At 41.7% G+C, this 23,761-nt stretch overlaps 1 protein-coding gene across 1 annotated transcript in view; it reads right to left on the minus strand.

The window, feature by feature from the left end:
* Positions 1-23,761, minus strand: part of Galntl6 (polypeptide N-acetylgalactosaminyltransferase like 6) — a 1,096,110-nt gene that overhangs the window by 56,194 nt on the left and 1,016,155 nt on the right. The window contains exon 10 of the mRNA XM_036209517.1: positions 2,494-2,715. Coding sequence (XP_036065410.1) covers positions 2,494-2,715 — 222 coding nt within the window. The remainder of the gene's footprint in view (positions 1-2,493; positions 2,716-23,761) is intronic.

Genomic DNA, 23,761 nt, shown 5'->3' on the forward strand with positions numbered 1-23,761 from the left:
CTGCCCTTGCCTCAACTGCTGACAGTACAAATGCTGTCCTTTCTGGACAAGCGGGACACAAGGAAAGTGACCACTAAACTTTGCCAAGACAGGGTAAGATGGTCTTTCAGAATTCCTGCTTCTGAAAATGGTCTGTCAGATACTCTAGGCCTGTAGCCAATTTGAATGCACCAAGGATGCTGAGAAACATTAGGTGACTGTCCAGGCTGCCAGCTGTCTCTGTCTATTCTTGCAAGACTCCCAAAAGTTGCTTGCATCCTTCTCCCATTTCTCGGGTATTATTATATTCCTTCTCAGGTCTTTGATGAGGTTGAAGAGTAGCTAGCAGTTATAGTTACAACTTAGTATATATACATACATAATATCTTAGATAGAATATATTATGTATTAGACTCAGGTTCTTTAGGATAGGACACCTTTTGGAATGATCTTTGTAACATGCCACCTACCCACGCTCTAGACTTCCCTGGATTTTACTATGTGTTTTTTGCTTGATATTGTTTGGACTTATTGTAATTCCAACTTATCTAGGTCATTATCCCTCATTACTCCTGGACAATATTTGATAACCATCTCTTTGTATATAGTCTTGTATTAGGTTAGAACTTTCTTATTTAGACAAAAGGGGGAGATGTAGTGGATAGCCATCCCAGCATTGGCCTGGAAGTTCCAACCTCCATTGAGGCTTCGGTAATGGTCATGTCCACAAGGTGGAGTGGAGGAGGAAGCAGAAGACCCAGGATTGAGAGAAGGTCTCTCTCTTGGTGCTGGGATGCTGGACACAGGAGGTAGACTGAGCAGAGTTCTCCAGAGAACACCGCCGGACTGTCTGATACCTTTGCCAAACCCTACAACCTATCCCTTCATTTGTAAGTTACCCCACAAAATAAACCTCCCTTTTCACTACCTGGAGTGGCCTTAATAATTTCACCAATAAAGTCCCAACAACCAGCACCAGAGATTGCCTAGTAACTGTTTACCCAGAATCAGGATGGGGTAGAGAAGCCGACAGCAAGTGACTCTGAGCATAACTGAATGAGACCATGGATTCCCTACTTCTTGGCCCAGGACTCACATTAGGATCTTGTGTTTCTGCTGTTGTTGCTTTGTGGTCCCTTCTTGCAGGCAGGAGGCTTATGAGTTGGAGGGCAACCTAAGTTACATATAGTAGGTCCTCTCTTAAAAAGCAAACTAATGCATCCCACCTCCCAAAAATAATACAAACAAAAACAGACAAAAAAAGGCACCTGGAAGAAAAATCATATGAGTATGAAAAACATAAAGGATCTCTCACAGATATGTTCTATGTACTTACTCTTTCCCCCCCACATCCCCTTTAAGAAATTGGCTAACATACAAGTTATATCTTGTTATTTATTTTTGAGAGAGAGTCTCATATGTATGTGAAGATAACCTTGAACTTGTGATTCTCCTACCTCCTCCTCCCAGATGCTGGGATTACAGGCATGGGGCATCATACATGGCTCATACTATGCTGAGGATAGAAGTGGAGTTTTGTGTATTCTAGACAAGTAGCCCTGTTTCCAGCCCTTCATCATTTCACTTGATTAAGCATCTGTTTCTCAGAGCTGGGTGACCATTGACACTAAGTAGGTAATGAGATTTTAATCACACCACAAGACCACGGAAAATGATGAAAAGCACCCTACATAGTGCCTGGCAGTCGTCCCTGGGATGGTATGAACACACAGCCCAGCCAGCCTTTGCCCTTGATACCCTCTTCTAAAAGCAGGTTAAATTGCTAGGCTAAATCCACCCTATTGGACTTCGTCTTTGCTTTTGCACACTCTTTTCCAGAGGAAAAAGGCTACAGTAATAGTATCGAATGAACAGAGAAGTGGAATAAGCCATTTGATTCCCAAAGACGGAGGTTTTAAATGTGGGGCCCGAGGCTAGTTGGATCTTTCCACTTGAGATCACGATGCAAAAAATCAGGTCAGAGTGTTGAAAAGCAGAGGCGTTAACGCTGATTTAAGGAACCAGTGTGGCTCCCATGTGCCTTACGTTCTTCCTGATGGTACAAGGTACACCCTGGTTAGGAAACTAGCTTCACCATCCTTTGCTTTGTCCTTGAATATATAAAGAACAATAAGGCTGCTCAGAGGACGGTGAGGGACTTCCTCACATCTGATCATAAGTTTTATCATATGTGATTCCTGATCATGATTATTTACAGGATGTTTGTTTTCATTATCTATGAGCTCTTGGGGCAATTCTGCCCATCCGAAGTTAAAATATTTTGGGGGGTATGTTAAAAAAAATCCATTTGAAGCTTCATCAGCCATGTTCACTAATTCTTGGATGGGATATCGACACTGAGGGTCTGATGTTTGCTTCTAGCGCTTTCTAAAAGGAAGTTAGGCACTCATTTATTGGGGATGTTTTAGATCAACCTGCTCTCAGACTAGGAGGAGGAGGGATGGGTATAGTTGCCCCGCCCCACGCTCTCACAGGTAGGGCGGGTCTCCTCACCTCCCCCCACGCCGCTGGCAGGGGCTCTACCGGTGGGTAGTACTTAGGCACGTCCCAGGCCACCGCAGCCATGAACCATTTGAAGTCTTTGCACTTGAGTCGCTTGCGCAACTCCTTCTGGGCAGAGATGTCCCCGGTGGAGAGGTGTCTGTACTCTGGCCGCCGCTGGTAAATGTACTCAGCAAATTCGTCCATCCAGGTTTCAGCCACGCGCTTCAGATTCTGTGCCGCAGAGACAAAACAACAACAACAACAACAAAAGATGTTAGTTATTGGCTTCTACGCCCAAAGGATCATGTTACTCACATCAGAAACTGAAAAGAGGAAAGTAAAAGAAAGGAGGTGTCTGTCCGCAGGCAGCCCAGGCTGGTGGGTTATTAACAGTGAGAGTTTTCCTTCCGGACCACAAGGAGCGTGATGGGATTAGCCAGTGGTTTAGCACACTTTCTGCTTCCGGCCTGGAGTTCAGCTGACTGTATGGTAATTAATTACCAGAGCTGGAAGAAGCTCTTCTCACAAAATTTCCCTCCTGTTATTTAATGTTGATATGTACTTATTATTTTTTACATCCAGCCGAAGGAGTTGAAAGTGGAGAGAATGCAGGTCCCCTTAGGTATCTAATTACTTAAAGCATTTCAGGATACAGGCATTTGGGAAAGAATAAGGCTGAGTAAACTGCTATTCTTCCCACCCACAAGTATAGAAAGACTTAAAAAAAATTTTTTTTTTCTAATACAGTGACATGGACACCAACCAGAATTTAATAATTTGCTGCATTTGGAAGTGGAAGGAAAGGAATTAGCTGAGAGCCAATCTCTCTGCAGTGCTTCCTGGGGCGAAGGAGTCACAAGATGGATGGTAGGAAAACGAACATGTTCCTTAGGATTAGAAGAACTCTGGGTTGAGAGTAGGAAGGTCTTTACCTATTACCTATCTATCTCTCTATCTGTCTGTCTGTCTGCATGCCTATCTATCTATCTATCTATCTATCTATCTATCTATCTATCTTTTAGACAGGGTCTCATGTAGCTCTGGCTGTCCTGGAACTCTCTCTGTAGACCAGTCTGGTCTCCAACTCACAGAGATCCACCACTTTCTGTCTCTGGAGTGCTGGGATTAAAGGTGTGGGCTGGACCATGATGGGCCTGGAAGGCTATGCTTTTGCTGGCTTTGGGACTGAGCAAGTTGGTTAGCCACGCTGGGTTTCAGATTCTAAACCCGAAATGGCAAGAGCAGTGTGTGGGGTGGTTGTAGGATTAAGTGAAGTAGGATTCCTTGGAAACTACTTAGAATTAGTACACACCAGCTATTATGAAAAATAAGCTGTCATTATGAGTACAAGAAAGGGTTCAGGAATGGAAATGGAAGAGCCGGGGTATTAAGCTGGCCAACATAACTCAGGTCTCTGAGAAGGAAGCGGTCTAGACATGAGATGCTGTCTGACATCCCTTCAAATTTTATGGCATTAAGTAGTATGCAGAACAGCTGCGTTTGCCTTGAAGGTGACTGTTTGATGCCCTCAGCTCTACGACCATATTCATAGGCTGGTGTCCCATGGACTCTGGTTATTGTTCTTTCCAGTTTAAATTATTTTAAGGGACTGGTTTGTGTAAGCCTTGGTTTGATCTACTTCCTCATTTGCTCTGAGAGAGCAAAATAACTTTAATGGTTTGGAACTTCAGTAAGAGCCCAACGTGAGTGATTAGAATAACACTACTCACTAGTCAAATCTTAAAGAATTGCTATGGAACCTTAAGTCAGATATGAACTCTGAGGTCTGCTGGAGCCACAGCTGTATTTTATTCCTAATGGGACTGTACACTCTACTCCACTGTCTTCAGGCAGAATGAATATCTGCCTTGTCCTTGCTTCACACCCTCCTCAGATTTCTTGGCCATGTTTTCTAGATGGTGAGCACTGGGCTTAGTTAAAAGAGCATAATGCAGAAGGAGAGCCACACACACTGCTCTCATTTCTTGGCTTCCTTGCTTTCTAAGATGCTGGTGCTTGATTAGGCTGGTAGTGAAATGACATTGAGATTGTAAGAATTACCCGAGATATCCTATTGGCGTCCTTAGCTAATAGTCCATCAGCGTTGTCTCACACATGTTGCTTTCCTCTTTCACTCCAGTGAGCCTTGGCAGGTGAAAGTGAACCTTGTTTTGTGACACTCCACCTTCACCACTGATTCTGTACTGCCTGCCCAATTAATCAGGATTCTGTACTGCCCAATTCATTAGGGTTCTGTACTGCCCAATTCATCAGGGTTCTGTACTGCCCAGTTCATCAGGGATCTGTACTGCCCAATTCATTAGAGTTCTGTACTGCCCAATTCATTAGGAAAGGAAGCCACTGATTCTTGAAGAGGCTTTTGCTCTGAGATGGAACCGTCTACCCTGTGCGTATATGTCTTTCTAATTTCCTTTTATATGACATTTCTATAAGAAATGCATTTGGTGTTCACTTGTCTTCAGACAACTTTAACGTAAAGATTAGAAACATAGTAGGCAATGTTGATAACTTTAAAACTTGATAATCAAAATTTTGATATTAAGATAAAGTTCTCACAAGCCCCTAAATTATAATGTAGAACACAGAAATATTTAATACTTACTTATTTTATGTCTTTACAATGAATGAAAATAGCCAGCAAATTTGCAGAAAAAAAATAATAAAGAGGTGAAGGTGTAAATTACTCTGGACAATGAGAAAGAAACTTTATGAATATATATATATATATATATGTATATATATTACAGTAGATTACAAAAAGGTCTTGCTAAGAAGGAATCTATTTTAATTTGAATGAAAGAGCATTTTTAATTGTAAGCACCAAAGTTATAGATAAAAAACAAATAAACAACAAAAAACAAACAAACAAGCAAACAAAAATCCTCAGAGAATTTGTTGTATTGTAGTATAGAAGCTGAGGCTGATGGAAATCTGTAGCTATAGCAAGAAACCACTGCCCTGGTTAGTATAATGTATAAATTGTGAGTATATGGGCCACAGAGTTACTATAATCCAAAACATTTGGTGAACATAGTTTAAAAATCTGTATTCCACCAAATTGGAAAATCTAAAAGAAATGGATGAATTTTTGATATGTACTCAAGATAAATCAAGATTAAATAAATAATCTAAAAAGACCCATAATCCCTAGTGAAATAAAGACAGTAATTAAAAGTCTCCCAATAACAAAAGTCCTGGTGCAGATAGACTCAGTGGAAAATTCTGTTGGACCCTCAAAGAAGAATTAATGACAATACTCCTCAAATTATTCTTCAAAATAGAAACTGAAGGGCATTTCCTAATTCTTCTTATGAGGCCACTACTAACCTAATATCAAAATCACACAGTGACTCAAGAGAAAAAAGAAATTATAGACTAACACCCTTATGAACACAGATGCGAAAATTCTCAGTAAAGTACTTATAAACTGAATCTACAAGTGCATCAAAGACATTCTCCACAATGATCAAGTTGGCTTCACCCCAGAGATGCAGGAATTGTTCAACATATGCAAATAGATAAACCTAATCCACTACATAAACAGTCAGAAAGACAAAACCACATGATCATCTCAGATGCAGAACAGGCCTTTGACAAAATCCAGTACCACTTCATGATAAAAGTCTTGGAGTGATCAGGGGTACAAGGGGCATACCTAAACAAAATAAAGGCAATACACAGCAAGGCCACAGCCAGTCTCAAGTCAAATGGAGAGAAGCTCAAAGATATCCCATTAAAATCAGGAAGAAGACAAGGCTGTCCCCTTTCTCCATATCTACTCAATATGGTACCTGACATTATAGCAGGATTAACGAGACAACTGAAGGAGACCAAAGGGATACAAGTTGGAAAGGAAGAAGTCAGAGCCTCTTTATTTGGGGATGATTACGCTTTTATAAATAAAAGTCTCTAAAAATTCCACCAGAGAACTCCCACAGCTGATAAGCATCTTAAGCAAAGTAGCAGGATACAAAATCAACACACAAAAACCAGTAGCCTTCCTGTACACAAATGACAAACACAAAGAAAGAATGAAGAGAAACAGTACCTTCAGAATAGCCTCAAAATATATATCTTGGGATAACTCTACCCAAGTAAGTGAGAGACTTATAATAAAAACTTTAAGAGATTCAAGAAAGAAATTGAAGAAGACATCAGAAGATAGAACTATCTTCCATGCTTGAGGATAGGTAGGATTAACATAGTAAAAATGGCAATCCTACCAAAAGCAATCTACAGGTCCAATGCCATCCCCATCAAAATTCTAACACAGTTCTTTACAGACATAGAAAAGACAATATTCAACTTCATATAGAAACCACACACACACACACACACACACACACACACACACACACACACACACACACACAGATATTACCATCACCACCACCACCACCACCACCAAACAGCAACAACAAAAACCCACCCCAAAACCAGTAAAGCTAATACAATCCTGAATAACAAAGGAACTGTTATAGGTATCACCATCTGAGATTTTAAGTTGTGTTACACAATTATAATAATGGAAATAACATGGTGTTGATATTAAAAACAGAGATGTTGACCAATGGAATTAAATTGAAGACTTTTTTTTTTTTTAAAAAGAAGCCCCAAAAGGACAGTCTCTTCAATAAATGGTGCTACCTGCAAGCTGGAAGACTGCATGTAGAAGAATGTAAATTTATCACCCTGCACAAAACTCAACTCCGAAAGGATCAAGAACCTCAAAATAGGACCACATACCCTGACTCTGATAGAAGAGAAAGTGAGGTGGGCTTTGAAAGGGTATATGCGGTGCTGGTTTGGTTGGCAGAAGAGTCATGAGCCATGGTTACCAGAGTTAGAATGGGCTTTATTAGAGAGAAGCGGGGATAGGACGGAGAAGCCAGGCCTGGCAGAGCGGAAACAGAAAGGGAGGGGCACAGAGAGGTGCAGAGAGAGAGAGAGAGAGAGAGAGAGAGAGAGAGAGAGAGAGAGAGAGAGAGAGAGAGAGAAGGGAGAATAGAGAGAGACGCAGAGAGAGCGTGGGGGTGCACGTCTGGCTTCTTGGCTAGGATGCAGTTGCCCACTGATGACATAATAAGGCGCCAGACGAGATCCCAGTTGTGAATATACAGAATCCTTACAGGCTTGAACTCGGAATAGATTGTTTTATGAGGGGGAAACCTTCTAAAGCATTAATTGTTATGGTCAATGAACAGTCATTATTCCCAAGTCTTTCAATTGATTGGACAAATAAAAATCACTCCAAGGCTATTATTCTAGAAATAATAGCACACTGTGTTAATTTGTGACTGTAATCACAATTCAGTACTTAGCTTTTGGAAAAATATTGGAGCAGCAGCTGAAAAATGTCACAGGCAGTTGCAGAGAATTTCCATGGCCTTTTTATAGACTGTATGTAGCACGAATTCCACTCTTCCAGGAAGTAGTTACACACTCCCATACATTAGAGTGCATTGGCATGTTTATACAGGAGCACAAATACACACATTCAAGTGTGTGGCAGTAATGGGAAGGTGCAAAGGCAGATTTCTCACTTAGGCATTCCTAGCTATGTAAATGGGCAATATCAGGAAAGCGAGACATTCCAATAACGTCTCTTGCCAGGAGAGCTCTTGCCAGAACTTCCCCATCTGTCTCTGAGACAGAGTGAATGTTGACGATGGTGCTTATGTGTCCAAAGCATAGTGATCAAAAAGAAAGAAAAAAAAAGATACCTAGATCAGGAGATCTAGACATGCCATTGGTCTTCTCCAGAACTCTCAGAACTTACACCTGGTCTCACATACATGGAGCCAGGTATTCCCTGAGTTCCTGTTAATTTTTGAGTCTTAAATAAAAGTGCTCCCCTCCTAAATTACATGTTAGGGTAATCCTGTGGATTCTTGGGGGGTAGGTGCTCATATGTACAACCTTCAGTTTCCTACTTGGTGATCTTTTTCCTCCTGCTGATAACTTGCTCTTTGCTTGCTCACTAACCTCTATGAGCACTTGAGTGGGCTCACAGGCAATTTCTCTTGTCTTTTTAAAATTTCCTTTCTTTCTTTCTCTTTCTCTTTCTCTTTTTCTCTTTCTCCCTCCCTCCCTCCCTCAAACTCACAGAGATCCATTAGCCTCTGCCTAACGCTACTTAGGTTTTTTTTTTTTTTTCTCCTCAAGACAGGGTTTCCCTGTAAAGCCCTAGCTCTCCTGGAACTCACTCTGTAGACCAGCCTGACCTCTAACTCAGATATTCTTTTGCCTTTGCCTTCTAAATGCTGGGATTAAAGGTGTGTGTCACCTCCGCTCAGCTAATTTCTCTTATCTTGCAAACACTCCTTCAATAATTCGCCTAAGTGTGAATGTTTATGAAGGTTTTCATGCAACTTCCAGAGCACAGAGGGTCAAACAACATAAAGGGTGATGTTAAATATGGTAGTTGGTTCCCTAGAGTCTTTACAGATCCGTGGCTTATCTGCAAGAAAGTCTTCTCTGCCCAGAACTCAGTCCTTTGGGCTGTTAGCTCTGTGCCATGGTGCCCTCCTTCTCAAAACTCCCTTCCACCTGCTTTGCATAATTTCCACACACCCCCTTCCACGAATATTGAGTCAGCTTTTCCACTATCTGCCCCTCCTCCTCACTTTCATAAACCAAGTTTCTTTTCCAGGTGTTTCGCCTGCACCTGAGACTTTGCCCTCTAAGTGTCGTCCATTGTTCAAGACGCTCCACAGCACGTCCTTAACTCTGCTCCTTCATTTCACTGTTCGGTAGGAAGCCCTCTGCCTGCACGAGTCACTCCATTTGTCACTTTTCTTTTCTTGGTTTTTTGAGACAGGGTTTCTCTGTGTAGCTTTGCGCCTTTCCTGGAACTCACTCTACAGACCAGGCTGGCCTCGAACTCACAGAGATCCGCCTGCCTCTGCCTCCCGAGTGCTGGGATTAAAGGCGTGTGCCACCGCTGCTGCCCGGCCATTTATCACCTTTTCAAGGTGATAGAGCAGCAATTCCGGTCTTTCTCTTTATCAGCTCTCACCCCTCAGCCTCAGCATCCCTCCTGTTTTTCTGCTATCCTTTCTTAAGACTCTTTTCTTGTCTCTCCCAGTTAGCATTGCCAGATAAAATACGTGGTGTGTAGTTAAATGTCACTTTCAAATAAACAACAAACAGCTTAAAATTGTATGTATAATTAGCATTTGCCTTATTAATATTATGTGGGACATGCTTATACTGAAAGCTATTTGCTGTTTATCTGAAAATCAAATGCCACTGAGCATCTTGTAGTTTAATTTGCTAAGGCTGGCAACCCTACTTGGTGATATACATAATCTGATTATAGTATGTCCTCACTCCACGATGCTTTTTAATTCATCCACTTTATGTGCAGAATCTCATAATCTTGACGCTATTGCCAGATCCATAGTGAATGTTTTGCTTCTGTGGAAGCCGCTCTCTGCTGAGGAGTCTGGTGTAATACACAGCGGAAATAATGAGGCACTCACTCCTCTGCTTTGCTGGTTTTAACAGGGGGACTCCTGCTGCCTCTGGCTGTGAAGGAGCAGGGAATCAGTCACAGAGCTTAGGGACTCAGCACAGGATGGCCTGTGTGGGGAGGAACTGGCTCTGAAAATGGGTGAAGCCTCCCTTCTCTGCCAAGTTCGGTCAGGGAGATTGGGGAGATGGCACAGTCTTACTCATTTTGAACCCAGGAGGCTTTCGTGTGCTAAGGGAAGACCCAGCACAGGAGTTTTTTAACAGGTACTGGATATGAGAGAGGCAGAGAGAGAGAGAGAGAGAGAGAGAGAGAGAGAGAGAGAGAGAGAGCGAGCAAATGAAGATTTTTAAAAGTTTTAAAAAGCTGCAGTTTCAGCCAGGTAGTGGTGGTGCACGCCTTTAATCCCAACACTCAGGAGGGAGAGCCAGGCAGATCTCTGTGAGTTCAAGGCCAGCCTGGTCTACAGAGTGAGATTCAGGAAAGGTGCAAAGCTACACAGAGAAACCCTGTCTTGAAAAACCAAAACAAACAAACAAACAAACAAACCAAACCAAACCAACAACAACAACAACAACAACAACAACAAAACAGTTAAAAAGCTGCAGTTTCCTGTTTGTGAATGAGACATGAAATCAAAGCTATCATTCCCTACACCTTTCATTTATTGGTAGACGTGCCATTTTTCTGGCACCCTTCTGCGTTTCCTCACATGGTACAGCATGCCCTCTTACTCTGTCCAAACTGTATTAATCTCCGTGTTGCCCAAATATTTATTAATGCATATAACATATTCAGCTCTATCTAGTGGTGCTTAGGATTTAGATGTTGTTTTCTTTGTGTTACCCAACACTAAGTCTTTCTTTTCTTAATTCTAGTGCTTCTCAGCCCTTGGAATTGATACTTTGCTCAGAACATTAAATCTCCTTTCTATCCCAGTTCATCAGAACAGTTTCCAGCCCTGACTGTTCTTCGTTATACAGCATGTGAAAACAATGAATTCTGTTTGTCCTGCTGGTTCACAGTACTGCATACATCTACCTGCTAATTATTACTATTATTATTATTTGTGCCAGCAGCTCTACTGTTGAATTATTCTACAAGTACAACTCTTGTTCCTTTGCAAAGTATGTTATTTGGGAGTCAGTGGCCACAGCTCTCCCACACATTTGTTTTATTTGGGCAAATCTCACCTTAGTAGCATGCCTCTATTTCTTTGTGCACAGTGCGATTATTACATGCGCACTAGTGTGACCCCAGTCCACAAGCAGTACTTGTGTCAATATTAAGCTATTTTATTACAACAGGTTGAGAAATAGATTTCTCCTTCTTCATCTATATGTATATGAGGAACTATTTCTGAATGAGGTTGGTTCTGCTGGCTATCACTAGCTCTGGGGATAAAGCTATTTGTTCACGGTCTTTCCTACAACAGGGAATCACGCTGCTACCCTACGCGCATTCACAAATCCTGCTTTGATTTGACACTCTGCTTTGATACTTAGGAGGATACTTTAGTGACTCAGGAGTCCCACCTCAAATCCCTCTTATCATTGATAATATGATAATGTCATCAGGAGTACAGCTCTTAAAAGGCATTCTTTGGAAGTCATGCCCAGCCTCACAATTATTCACCCTGCTTTGCTTTTCTCTACTCTGAAAACTTCTTTGAAGTCAGCGGGAAGCCGTCAGTGTGGGAGGAGGAATTTAATCCAGTTCCACATAAGAGGTTTCCTGACAGGTGATTTCTGCTTCCTTCACCAAGGCTCCGTGTGAGCTGTTTGCAGGTGTTCACCTGCCTTGCTCCTCTTGACTAGGGTTAGCCTTTTCTTTGGCTTGTATGTCTCTATTATATTTTTGTCTGAATATTTAGATACTTACGTGGTGCTTATGAAAACTTTAGTGCACCTTTTCGACACAGAACAGTAAAACAACTCCATGAATGACTTAATTACTGCCCTTCACTACAAAATTCTAGTAAGTTGAACTTGACAAACAGATTCACTGAAGAATTACTGTCGCCAAGAAAACACTTATTTAAAATGTACAACTTGGCACACTATCAAATGCTGATTTATTAGTGAAACTATCATCATTAATAAGGTAGTGAACACACCCAATGTGTCCAAATGTTTCTTCTGGTATCTTTGACATTTCACCCCAGCAATGAGGGACATTTAGGATCAAGCTACCCATTGGTTAATCAGTCGTGTCCTCAGAGAAAAATTGTATAAAGACGGAAGGCAGTCTCCAGAATCACAGTGGCGACATGATGGATGTGAAGGCACAGGAGACCAGAGAATCAGGGTTCAAGGACACTCTGGAGTAAGGGAAACCTTAACTAACTTATACACATGTGCACATGCTCTGCCCCCCATGAGTCACATCAGCGAGCCCTTCCAAAAGTAACCAAAGTCAAGTATTACCCAGAAAGCGCTTAGTGGATACAAACTAAATGTCCTGATTTGGGCTCCTTTTTAGATTATGTTCAGGGTATTTCTTTTAGGCATTGGCATACTTTAGAAATCTCCACACCAATCCAGCAGGACCCCGAGTCCAATCAAGACCGAGGAATGGACAAGGAAGTGTGGAGTTGTGGCAGAGTAACAGGGACTCTAGAGACAAGTTAAAAATTTCCAGGAAAGGATGGTGATCGGATGGCCAAACACCCTAACGGTTGTGCTGGAACTCTCATCCAATGACCTGGAAATGGATGCAGAGATCCATGGCCAGGCCCCAGGTGAAGCTCCAGGACTCCAATTGTCGAGAAAGAGGAGGGACTGTATGAGCGAGAATTGTTGAGACCAAGATTGGAAAAAGCACAAGGACAAATAGCCAAATGAATGGAAGCACATGAATTATGAACCAAAGGCTGTGGAGCCCCCAGCTGGATCAGGCCCTCTGGATAAGTGAGACAGTTGAATGGCTTGAACTGTTTGGGAGGCATCCAGGCAGTGGGACCCGGACCTGTCCTTAGTGCATGAGCTGGCTGTTTGGAACCTGGGGCTTATGCAGGGACACTTTGCTCAGCCTGGAAGGAGGGGACAGGACCTGCTTGTACTGAATCCACCAGGCTGAGCTGAATCCCCAGGGGAGTCTTGGCCCTGGAGGAGATGGGAATGGGGGATGGGCTGGGGAAGGTGAGGGGGGGGGGCGGGCGCGGGAGAGGGGAGGACAAGGGAACCCATGGCTGATGTGTAAAATTAAATTAAATTATAAGATTAAAAAAAAATTAAAAAAATTTCCAGGAAAGGATGGGGAGAAGGCACTTGCCATGCAAATATGAAGACCAGGGTCTGGATCCCTAGAACCTGTGTAAATGCCAGTGGGGTGTAGGGCTTCCTGTAACTCCAGCCTGGGAAGTTGGAAATGGTGGAGCAAGTTAGTTAGGGAGATTCACTGTGGGGGAGGATTCTCAACACCAGCCTTAGGCCTCCACATGCATGTGCGCAGCCCCCCCCCCCCCACTTGTACCTACCCACGCTCATACGACACACGAACACGCACATGGATACCATACACACACTTGACAATGGAAAAAAAAAATAAAAACATTCTCCTGGAAATATCAGACCGAGCATGAGAACAATCTGAAGTCTGGGGCCAGAGGAGGGCTGTCCCCTGGGAAAAGATGGAATATCTCACAGTTCTGAAAACTTGTCTCACAGACAAATCTACATACTCCATTTCAGAAGCAGGATTTTTTTACCCCTAAATTCTGGCTAAAACTGTAAATAAAGCTCTCTTCCCTCACCAATTCTTTCCTCTCAGGTTTTCTTTTTTTGTTGTTAAAATGGCAAGCAACAGGTCTAAGATTTTTCACACAATCTCTGCCATGTTCTCAGTCTTGTTAATCCTGCTCATCATGACATCAGTCTCCACTGTATTTCTCTAGTCACTAATGGCACTACACACCCTTAAGTATCCTTATTTTTGTCTCCAAATATCCTTGTTGGCAAATTATCTTTTTGATTCTTTTGCTTATTAAGACGTATTTATGTGTGGAAGTCTGAACCCTCATGTATGCTAGGTATGTTCAGCACCATAGAGTAAGCCTGACCCACATTTTCCCTTAAATTATTGGATTTTGAGAACTCTTTACATATTGTGCATTCAAGTTCCTTGTCAGACATGGTTTTCAGGCATTTCCCAACACTCCTTATTCTGTTCTGTTTTGTTTTTTGTTTGTTTTTTGTTTTTTGTTTTTTGTTTTTTGAGACAAGATTTCTCTGTGTAGCTTTGCGCCTTTCCTGGAACTCGCTCTGTAGACCAGGCTGGCCTTGAACTCACAAAGATCTGCCTGTCTCTGCCTCCCGAGTGCTGGGATTACAGGCGTGTGCCACCACCGCGTGGCTTTATTCTGGATTTTTAATCTCAGTGCCTTCAGACTAGGAGGTCTCAATTTCAATGAAGCTCAATTTATCAGTTGTTTTCCTGATAGTTTCTGTGGTACGTCTAAGAAATTTTTGATTACATACACATTTTTCTTCTCTTTTTTTTCTCTAAAATATTATAACTGTCTTTTACATATATGTGTGGCTCATTTTGAGTTGATTTTTTGGGTATAGTACAAGATATGGATTGATCTTTGTTTTTTTAGGTGTGTATATTCAATTATTTGAAGATTGTTGAAAAAAATTCTATTTTCTCAAAGGTTTCCCTTTATATCTTGTTGGAAATCAATTTGCTATATGTAAGAACTCACTTTGGAACTCTCTATTGTCTTTTGTCTTTCAGAAATGAACACAGATTAGTCAGGATTTTGTTATTATTACTGAGTTGTAGTAGCTACTCATACTTTATATTAACACTTTATCAGATATATGATTCACAAAATCAGCATTTTAATTGTATTTTATTTGTTTATTTACTGTGTGTATGTTGAGGATTCACAAAATCAATATTTTTAATTATATTTCATTTGTTCATTTACTGTGTGTGTGTGTTTCTGTCTGTGTGTCCTTGGGTGAATCTGTGGCGTAAAGACAACTGCAGGAGTTGTCTCTCTATTGGCCATGTAGGGACAGGGAATTGATCTCAGGTGTGCTGAGCCATCTCCCTTGCCTGATTAACAAGATGTTGCTGTCATTTTTGCCATTTCCTTGGCTGCCTTATTACTCTGCCTATAGTGTCCCATATACACAGTTGACATAGAATTACATCACTTTCCCTCTTTCCTTTCCTCCTACAGATCCTCCCAAGCGCTCTTCTTCCAGTCTCTCCCATGTCCCCTCATTCTGAAGCTGATAGCCTCTTTGTCTTTGGTTATTACTGGTGTGTACAAACACACACACACACACACACACACACACACACACACACACACACACAGAGGGAGGGAGGGAGAGGGAGAGAATGTTACAAGGTCATCTGAAGCAAACACAGGCAAATATGTGCTACAGCATTCATTTCCCAGTTGTTAGTGGGCTCCATTTGATTCCCTGTACTATCAAAACAGGCAGAAAAAAATCACTGTGTTTCTAGTTGCTCTTTGCAGTTTTCTTAGCTCAAATAATGTGTCTGTCCAATGTTCAGGTGACCTGTGAAGTTTTGTTTCCGCAAATACTTTTCAGAATTAGCCCATCTAAATCATCCAGATACTACAAAGCTACTCTCCAGTGTTTGGCCATTTCTCAGTTTACAGATCACCCAGAGTAAACTGTCTGCTCTCCCTCCCTGGGCACTGAAAAGGAGATACACTTAAGTTGGAAACGGAATTCTTGTCATGAACTAATAAACCATTGGAAACAAGGTGATGGGGACAGAGATGAAGAAGCAGACGCCTCGAGCTTGGTGGCATTGTGCATTCATACACTTCAAGGGAAAGGGAAGAGGCTAATACCACACACTGAGTCCCTCCCCTCCACATGCTCCTGTGGCTTCATGAAAGATTGGGGTCCTGGAAGCCAGAGCTGTGAAACTGCCAATTCTAGTCGTGAGGGCTGTATATCTGTCCATTGAGACTGTGATGTACCGAAATACTTGATTTGCTTAAATTTCAGTGGCTTAATTTTGTAGCAGCAGGGACCTATTTTGTCTGAGCAGACTTGCTTCTTTCCAGATCTCCAGTAGAGTTGAGAATGCAGGAAAATGTTCACTTCTAATGGGGATAATGATTAAAACCACAATTATAACTCCCTCTAGCCTACCAGTCAGCTCACCATGTCGTTTGCCTTTTAAGTGCTTTCAAGAAAGCAAGCTATCTAAATGCTAAATAACAACACAGAGTGCCAAAACGCTCTGGGTGGAGCAAGAGGAACCAATAGACAGAGAAACAACTAGAAATAGAATGTAAGCATGCTTTCAATTCCATTAGGAATGACAGAGCAAAAGTTATCATTATCTATGTTAGTCAGTGATTATATAAGTATATACAGCTACAATTTAAATATTATCTTGATTCAAGAAAATACCCCAGTGGGTATAAACAAAGCTAAAATAAAATGCTGACCATTAGTATTAGGCCCCCAAATGCTGAACATTGTCCCCACCGCTTTAAAGACTGCTCGAATCCATTGCCTGTTTTGTTTTGCATACCAGGAGGTATTTTATAGTTGACACACAGGTCATAGCTGAACTTAAACTTGGGGTAGCATCAGGAAATATTTGAAACAACTCAAATGAATAAAATGACTTAACATTTGGAGGAACATTGCATTCGTAGGAGCTTTGTGGGAAAAATATGAGGCTCAAATAAATAGAAAGAAACTAAACTGGAGATTAGTTTTGACAGGTTGTAGGGAATTGTGCAAATTGAAAGTAATGTATTTACTTCATAGATGGTTTTATGACATGAAATGGCAGGGGACTGTTCACGTCAACTCTTTACAGTTTTACCTTCGCTTTTAGGATCTAGCTGTGTATGAAAATTCTATGCTTTAACCTCCACATTGCTTGAAAAACTGTAGAGAGCCCTGAGCTGAACAAGGATGACACCAAAGGACACTCCAAAGTGGATGGGGAAAAGCCACGAGGCCTCAGTCCTACACAAGAAATTCAGGCCATTGAGGAAAGCTGAGTGGGAAAGATGGTCTTCCCCAGAAAAGAGCACCCCAGTTGGTTATCCAGTGCCAAATAGCCAGCCTTGAGAACAAACACACATGGAACATCAGACAGACTGAACAGAATATATTTGGGAAAAAACACATATGCAATAACAGTTAGTAAAAAAAGGGCCAACAATTTGAAGGAGCAAGGGGGTGGATATCTGGGAGGCTCTGGAGGAAAGAAAAGGAAGAAATGTAGAGGATAAAGTATTCTTTTAATTTCATTTGTTATTCAAACAAGGAGAATTGACACTTCCAAATCCTGACATCCTTGGGTTAGGAATCAGGAGCAGTCGAAGGGTAAATAGTGGGAAAGTAACTCATGTTTCATGTTTTCCTGATTCCTATTTGCATGCATAGCACTGTTTAACTTCCCCTTTCATGTTGCACAAGCATCCAGTAGCCAAGGTTCAAGAAGAGGGTGAAGCTAAAAGGGTCCTCAAGGGTGAGGAGTCCACCAGAGTTGCTCACCATGGTATACTTGTCTCCAGTGTGTGTGTGTATGTGTGTGTGTGTGTGTGTGTGTGTGTGTGTGTGTGTGTGTGTGTGTGTGTGTGTGTGTGTGTGTGTGTGTGTGTGTGTGTTGGGGGATGGGGTCATGGAGGCACCATTACTTTACAAAGAAATGCTTTGAACTCACTGGAGAAGCGCAATGCTGTTGGTTTAGGATACATAATGTGCCATATGCATTTCTGCCTGGAGCACAGTAGGCACTTGGTAAATACTTATTCAAATAATTTTTGAGCCTTCTTGAGGTAACATTTATTATCTTCATAGCATGCAATGGGATCATCATAGCTTCGTGATTTACTGAATCATTATTTCCCCATAGATTTACAATTTATTTTAAGGGAGGACGTCATGGAAAATAATTGAAGCATCATTTATTGAAAAATGCCTGAAATTCTTTAAAGAAGAAAATCCATCCAAATAGAAGGTATTATTTTAGTGGAAACTATTCCATTTTTTTATTGTGGCCAAAAGGAAAGAGCAGCAAGCCCAAGATTGCAGTGTGTGAATCATATTTAGTCCTTGTCACTGGTCCTGGACAGCCTTATTGCCCGTTCTGTTATATTGAAAGAGAGAATTCAAGATGGTCATCATCTTCAGAGGGATAGCTGCTGTACAACAGAGCTCACCATTTATGCAGGCCGAGTCTTGGGGGAAGAATCTATCATTTGCTGCTTTCTGGGAGAAAGCCTGTGATGGGCCACCATGCCCCTGAACTTCCTGATAGTTTAAATAAAGCGCCTGGGCCCTACAGCATTGAGAGCAACAGAAAGAAACACGTACGGGCTGTGCCACTCACTGTCTAGGGCTGTCATGCTGTGACTCCGGTTTGCCAGGCAGCTCTCTGAGAAGAAACTGCTTCACAGCCATTAGGGAGAAAGGTCAATTTGTGGGAGCTGAGACTTCTCATTTATCATCCTACTCTTCAGTCTTGTTGGTGATTTTATTTTCAGATATCAAGCCTGTCATTTTGGGCTTGTTAGTGCTTTTTATCAACGGATAAGGTGTCACGACACAAGCAAGAGAAGGCTGCAGATGTGAGATACTATGTGTTTCCCTTTCAACTAGTTCAGACAGGAATCACTGATACGGAAATCAACAAAGAAATGTCTAGTAATTGACTTGGGGTGGTCTGCCTGCTAACCTGAAGTACTCCTCTACCCCATTCCTCCTCCTCTGTATGACTCTCCCTACCTCCAGCTGTTTTAAGGCCTTTTAAGAATTTTAAGGATATCTCAGAGATACTCTCTAAAGTCAGCAGATTTGGGCACCACCAGGGGAATGTTTGGGGAGAAAGGTATCTTTGGAAAAGTATAGTAAAAAACATTTCATAGCTGACACAGTCAAGCAGCCTATTTCAGACCTTAAAATTACCTTCCATAACTATGGGGTATAACAACTGTAGGGGAATATCAAGGATCTTGCTATTCAGACAAAGAACACTCATTAAAGTCAAATATGTTTCTAACATGTGTTTATGTGTTTTATGAGACTATTAAACATAATCTGCTAGCTAGGCTAGGGAGGGTGCTGCAAGCCTGTAAAACTAAGACTCCAGGAGGTAGAGGCTGGAGGATCAGGAGTTCAAGTTCATTCTTGGCTGCGTAGTGAGCTGGAGGCCAGCTTGGGCTATACAAGACCTCTTCTTAAAACCATCCATCCAACCAACCAACCAACCAACCAACCAGCCAGCCAGCCAGCCAGCCAGCCAGCCAGCCAACCAACCAACCAACCAACCAACCAACCAACCAACCAACCAGCCAGCCAGCCAGCCAGCCAGCCAGCCAGCCAACCAACCAACCAACCAACCAACCAACCAAAGTGGTCCTCTCTGACACAAAACACCCTTCCCTCAAATCCCATAACTTATTAACATCAAGTATATAACACTATATATATGTTAGATGCTATAACATACACAAAAAGAGTTTCCAAATAATCCAACTATATTAAATCCAAATCTCATTCTGCTGTGAGTTTAGTGATTCCTTCCACCCTCCACCCTTCTCTCAGTCTAGTGGCCAGTATTCCGGTGACATACAGTTGGACCATCTAGACTCTACCCAACTGCCATAGGTAAGAGAAGCTAAGATTTATGCTTCACTTGCTCTTTTCTTAAAGCCCCAGAGCCTAGAATCATGCCTGACACACCCAGCAGCTTTTTCTTCTTCTTCTAGAAAGGCAACATTCAAGGGAACAGCACACATTCTTGCAGACGTGCAGAATCTAGGCAAAATGTGTCTCTCTAGACCTGGTGCTATACAATTCTCAACCTCTTCTCTCCCCTTTCTCATCCCCTCTGTTTTTGTGCTGATACTATCTTTTCTCACACACCAAGAGGGAAACTTCACACATAGTCTATCAAACCCAACCTTTTTTTTTTTTTTTGCACAGTATAGCAAATCTTTTAAGAACTTGTCTTTACAGGTGCATCTGTAATGTTACTTTCTTTATTCTCACTCTCCTTCAATATTGGTTGACGTTTTCATTTTACTCTATGTACTTTTCCTCTAGCCCTACCTATTTGAAAACCATCCGTTCCTCCTCACAGTCTGAAAGAGGAGGATGGGCCTCATGGTCCAGAGACCTCCAGGGTCTTCCTCCATTGCATGTTCATGGGTCAGCCTCAGAGGTCTCAAATGCAGCCTGATGTAACTGTGTGCCTACTCCTTTCTGCTTTTGCTGGTGCCTCTGGCATGAAGGCCATAGCTGCTTTTTATTCCAAATCTTCTGTAAAGGCAGGGATGTTTAAGGGCATGCTTTGTCACAGACCTTGGGTCATAATTCCAAGTCTACTCATTTGCCATCTAACCTCTGTCCCTTTTGCTGTGAGTTGCCATTTTTTTTTTTTTCAGGACTATGGAACATTCCAGAAAATATGACCTCTACCAGATTTCACTTCTTTGACCTTAGCTTTTTATTCTGAAACCTGTAAAAAATCTAATTTCCCCCACATTCTGGAATGGCTGTCATTAAAGTCAAGATGACATTTTAGAATAAAAAATAAATTCCCAGCACATCAAAGGTGAAATATTGGGATATGAAGTTCTGTCTATCTTTACAGATTTAGGGGTTGTTTCTAGCCTTGGCTCAATTGGTAAAATATCTGCTATGCAAGTCCAAGGACCTGAGTTTGACCCCCAGCACCCACTTAAAAAGCCAGGCATGGTGGTGCATGCCTGTAATCCTAGTGCTAGGCATGTGGAGTCAGGTGGAATAGGGGCTTGCTGGTTAATGCTTCAGCCCAGGACTCATGAGAGACCTTGTTTCAGTAGACAAAATGGGTAGTCTGTGATGAACAGCACTGGAGGTTGATCTCTGGCCTCTACACCCATGCACACACATGTGAGTTTACACACATGTGAACTTGCCCCTCGCCCATAGTTGGTTCTAGGCTTATCTCCCGTTAGCCAGAAGGGTGGCAGTTGTGTGTGCTTCCAGGACTGCCCACCTCTAGTCTAAAGCATTGTCCTCTTTGTGGAGACCCTCCTAGGGAAACTTCCCAGGGCTGCGATGCTGCTATTATGTCAGTTGGGGTGGTTTGCTGTGGGGTAGGCACCCCTTTCAAACACAGTGGCTTTGAAGATCTCGGAACACACTGGCAATTACAGGTGAGTCTGAGTCCCTTCCCACAGTCCCCAAGGAACTAGCAATTATTCCTCCTTTAGGAGAGTGTTTGTCAGAAAGAGAACGTGGACTTGCGACCCTTCTACCCATTTGTTACTCAGCCACATCTAGTGGGGCAAAGCATTTTTCATTCAGCCTCTGCTGCTCATTATCCTCTGTTGAGCCCCAGACACTGCCATTCTGGAGCAGACGATGGTTACCACAAATCTAGAGTCTTTCTATTCTCAACAACTGTTGAGATGAGCATCCTTTCTCCCGGGACTGCTCATTTACTCCCGGCAGAAGATGTCATGGTGGTGCCCCAGAGTGCTGACATTAGGTCCCAAGTCGACTTAGGAGAATAAACAGGATCTTGAATGCCAGGTAAACACTCCCGTTCCCACAGGAAGCTGAATTGTACATTACCAAGTCTCAGGTTTTTGCATTTTGAGGAAATGACACAGGGAAGTTAAGTTTTGCTTTTGCTCAATCAGGACGTTAACAATAACAAACTAACTGCTTTGAGCCCCATAGTGAGAGAGAACCCTATATTAATGCACACAACCTATACTGCTAGATTGAGTAAATACAGCTTTATGATTCTTCTTTTTCTCAATTCACTGAAGATTGGGTGAAAACTTGGCAAGAAGTTGAAGCCGGTCACTGGTTCTGAATTTAAAAACCCTGTTCTTAGAAATCTGTTACTCTAACTAAGGTATCCTTAACGTCCTCCTTTTAAGCCTTTTATTTGCAAGGACTGAAGTTCAGAACTATAATCGCACTGCCCCTCCTCCTGATGTTTGGACACTTGTTCCCAGCACATGTGGAGAACCATTTGTTATCACGTGTTTCAGATAGGTAGCTTGTGTAGTATCCTCTTGTCAGAGTACAGTGCTAAAGAGGAAGTGCTGAATGAGGTTATTTGAATTTGTTTCTAACAATATACACTAGTAGGGGACTTCAGCTTGTGTGTGTGTGTGTGTGTGTGTGTGTGTGTGTGTGTGTGTGCGTACACACCCCTGTGTGCATGCCTGTGCATGTGTTTATACCTCTGTGTATTTGGAGGGAGCTGGAATCATCAGTTACATAAGTCCATAAATGAAAAGTACACATTTTCACGGGATTAAATGAGCTTTGTAGAGTACATAAACAAGCCTTTGGGGTCACGTTTCCAGCTTCGTCTCCATTTCCTAACAAGACCAGGAAGATTAAAATATCTACTGATGAGATGTGACTCTGCATTTCAATTATCTTGACAGTCTCTCATCATTTTTGATGATTTAGTAATAGCCGAGTGTGTGGCAAAGTAGCTGGGTTTCTCCCACAAAATATCAGAATTGTTTTTCATTTTAATATACTTTAAAAGATCATAAAATGTTCCTTAGAGTGACATTTGAGCTTCACTATTTATGACTTTGTGATTGCTCTAGCAGTTTAGGAAAAAAAAAAAACTAAAATGAGCCCTCAAGTAAAATTTTAAGTGGAAAAGATTAAAATGAGAGTTATGGACTTCTTTCATTTGAATGAATATTCATTTTTTCCTGGATGTTTTATGTGTCAACCCTGGTTTCCCCATATTTGACAGTTTTGAAAAAGTGCTTAATTTCTCTCCCCAAATATATGAGCTGTTTTATTTTTCATTTTTGCAAACACACCCCTCTCCCCCTTTTGGATCAGCATCCTTTCCCCCCCTCATCGTTTATGTTCGAGCTGGTCACAAATGAATGAGGCACAAGTCTGGGAGAATAAGTGAAGGAAAGTAGATGAATGGTGAGACACCATTCATTATCTTCAGGACTTTTGCACTATGATGATATCTACACAACTAATTTGTAACGTGTGCTTGAATTTGCTTACTCTTTAACCTGCCTGTGAATTTGTGCTTCTTCCTCATTCATATGCATTAAGCCCTTTGACTAAATTAAACTGTATTTCTTTAATCGAAATACAGCTTTTTAATCAGTTTATGATTTCATAACTGTTATTTTTCGCCAAACAGTGTTTTTAAGCACGTATGTAGTGCAATGCATTATTAATATCTTATTGTTTTGGAGGAAGCGGAGAGTGGTCTGGTGATAATTTCCTGTTCAGGAATGTGCAATGTAATCTCATTCTAGGATGTCTCACGACTGCTAAAATGACCGTGGATGTGGGTAGAGAAAGACGTGAACGCTGTTGACAGCCTCACAGAGCAAGGGAAGAAGAACAAGAGCCTGGAGGAATGTACTAGGGATGATAATTTTATTAAAGTTCATTAAAATGTCTTAAGTTTATTAACAACTTGAACCTCTGTTTTGTCTTTGAGGACTCTAATTAATTAAACTCTTCAATCAGTTAGCTGAATGTTCTCCAAGCTCTATTTTAGATGATGGTACAATGTAAAATAACAGACCAAAAGCCCCACCTGTGTGAGACTGATCTGTAAATGAATCTAGTGGAATAGTTTATAACGATAACAGCAATAATAGTTGTGCTTTACGAGAAGTTGCCATTTGAGTTTACTGAATCATGTAGAAAAGACCCGAGTGGTTGTGCATTGCACCTTAGTGAAGACATCAAAAAGAGCAACTCAAAATTAGATCCCTAGGGGATCATAGCACCAATGCATCTGGAAGACACC

The sequence above is a fragment of the Onychomys torridus genome, chromosome 17 (assembly GCF_903995425.1).
Source record: "Onychomys torridus chromosome 17, mOncTor1.1, whole genome shotgun sequence".
NCBI classification, from domain to species: Eukaryota; Metazoa; Chordata; class Mammalia; order Rodentia; family Cricetidae; genus Onychomys; species Onychomys torridus.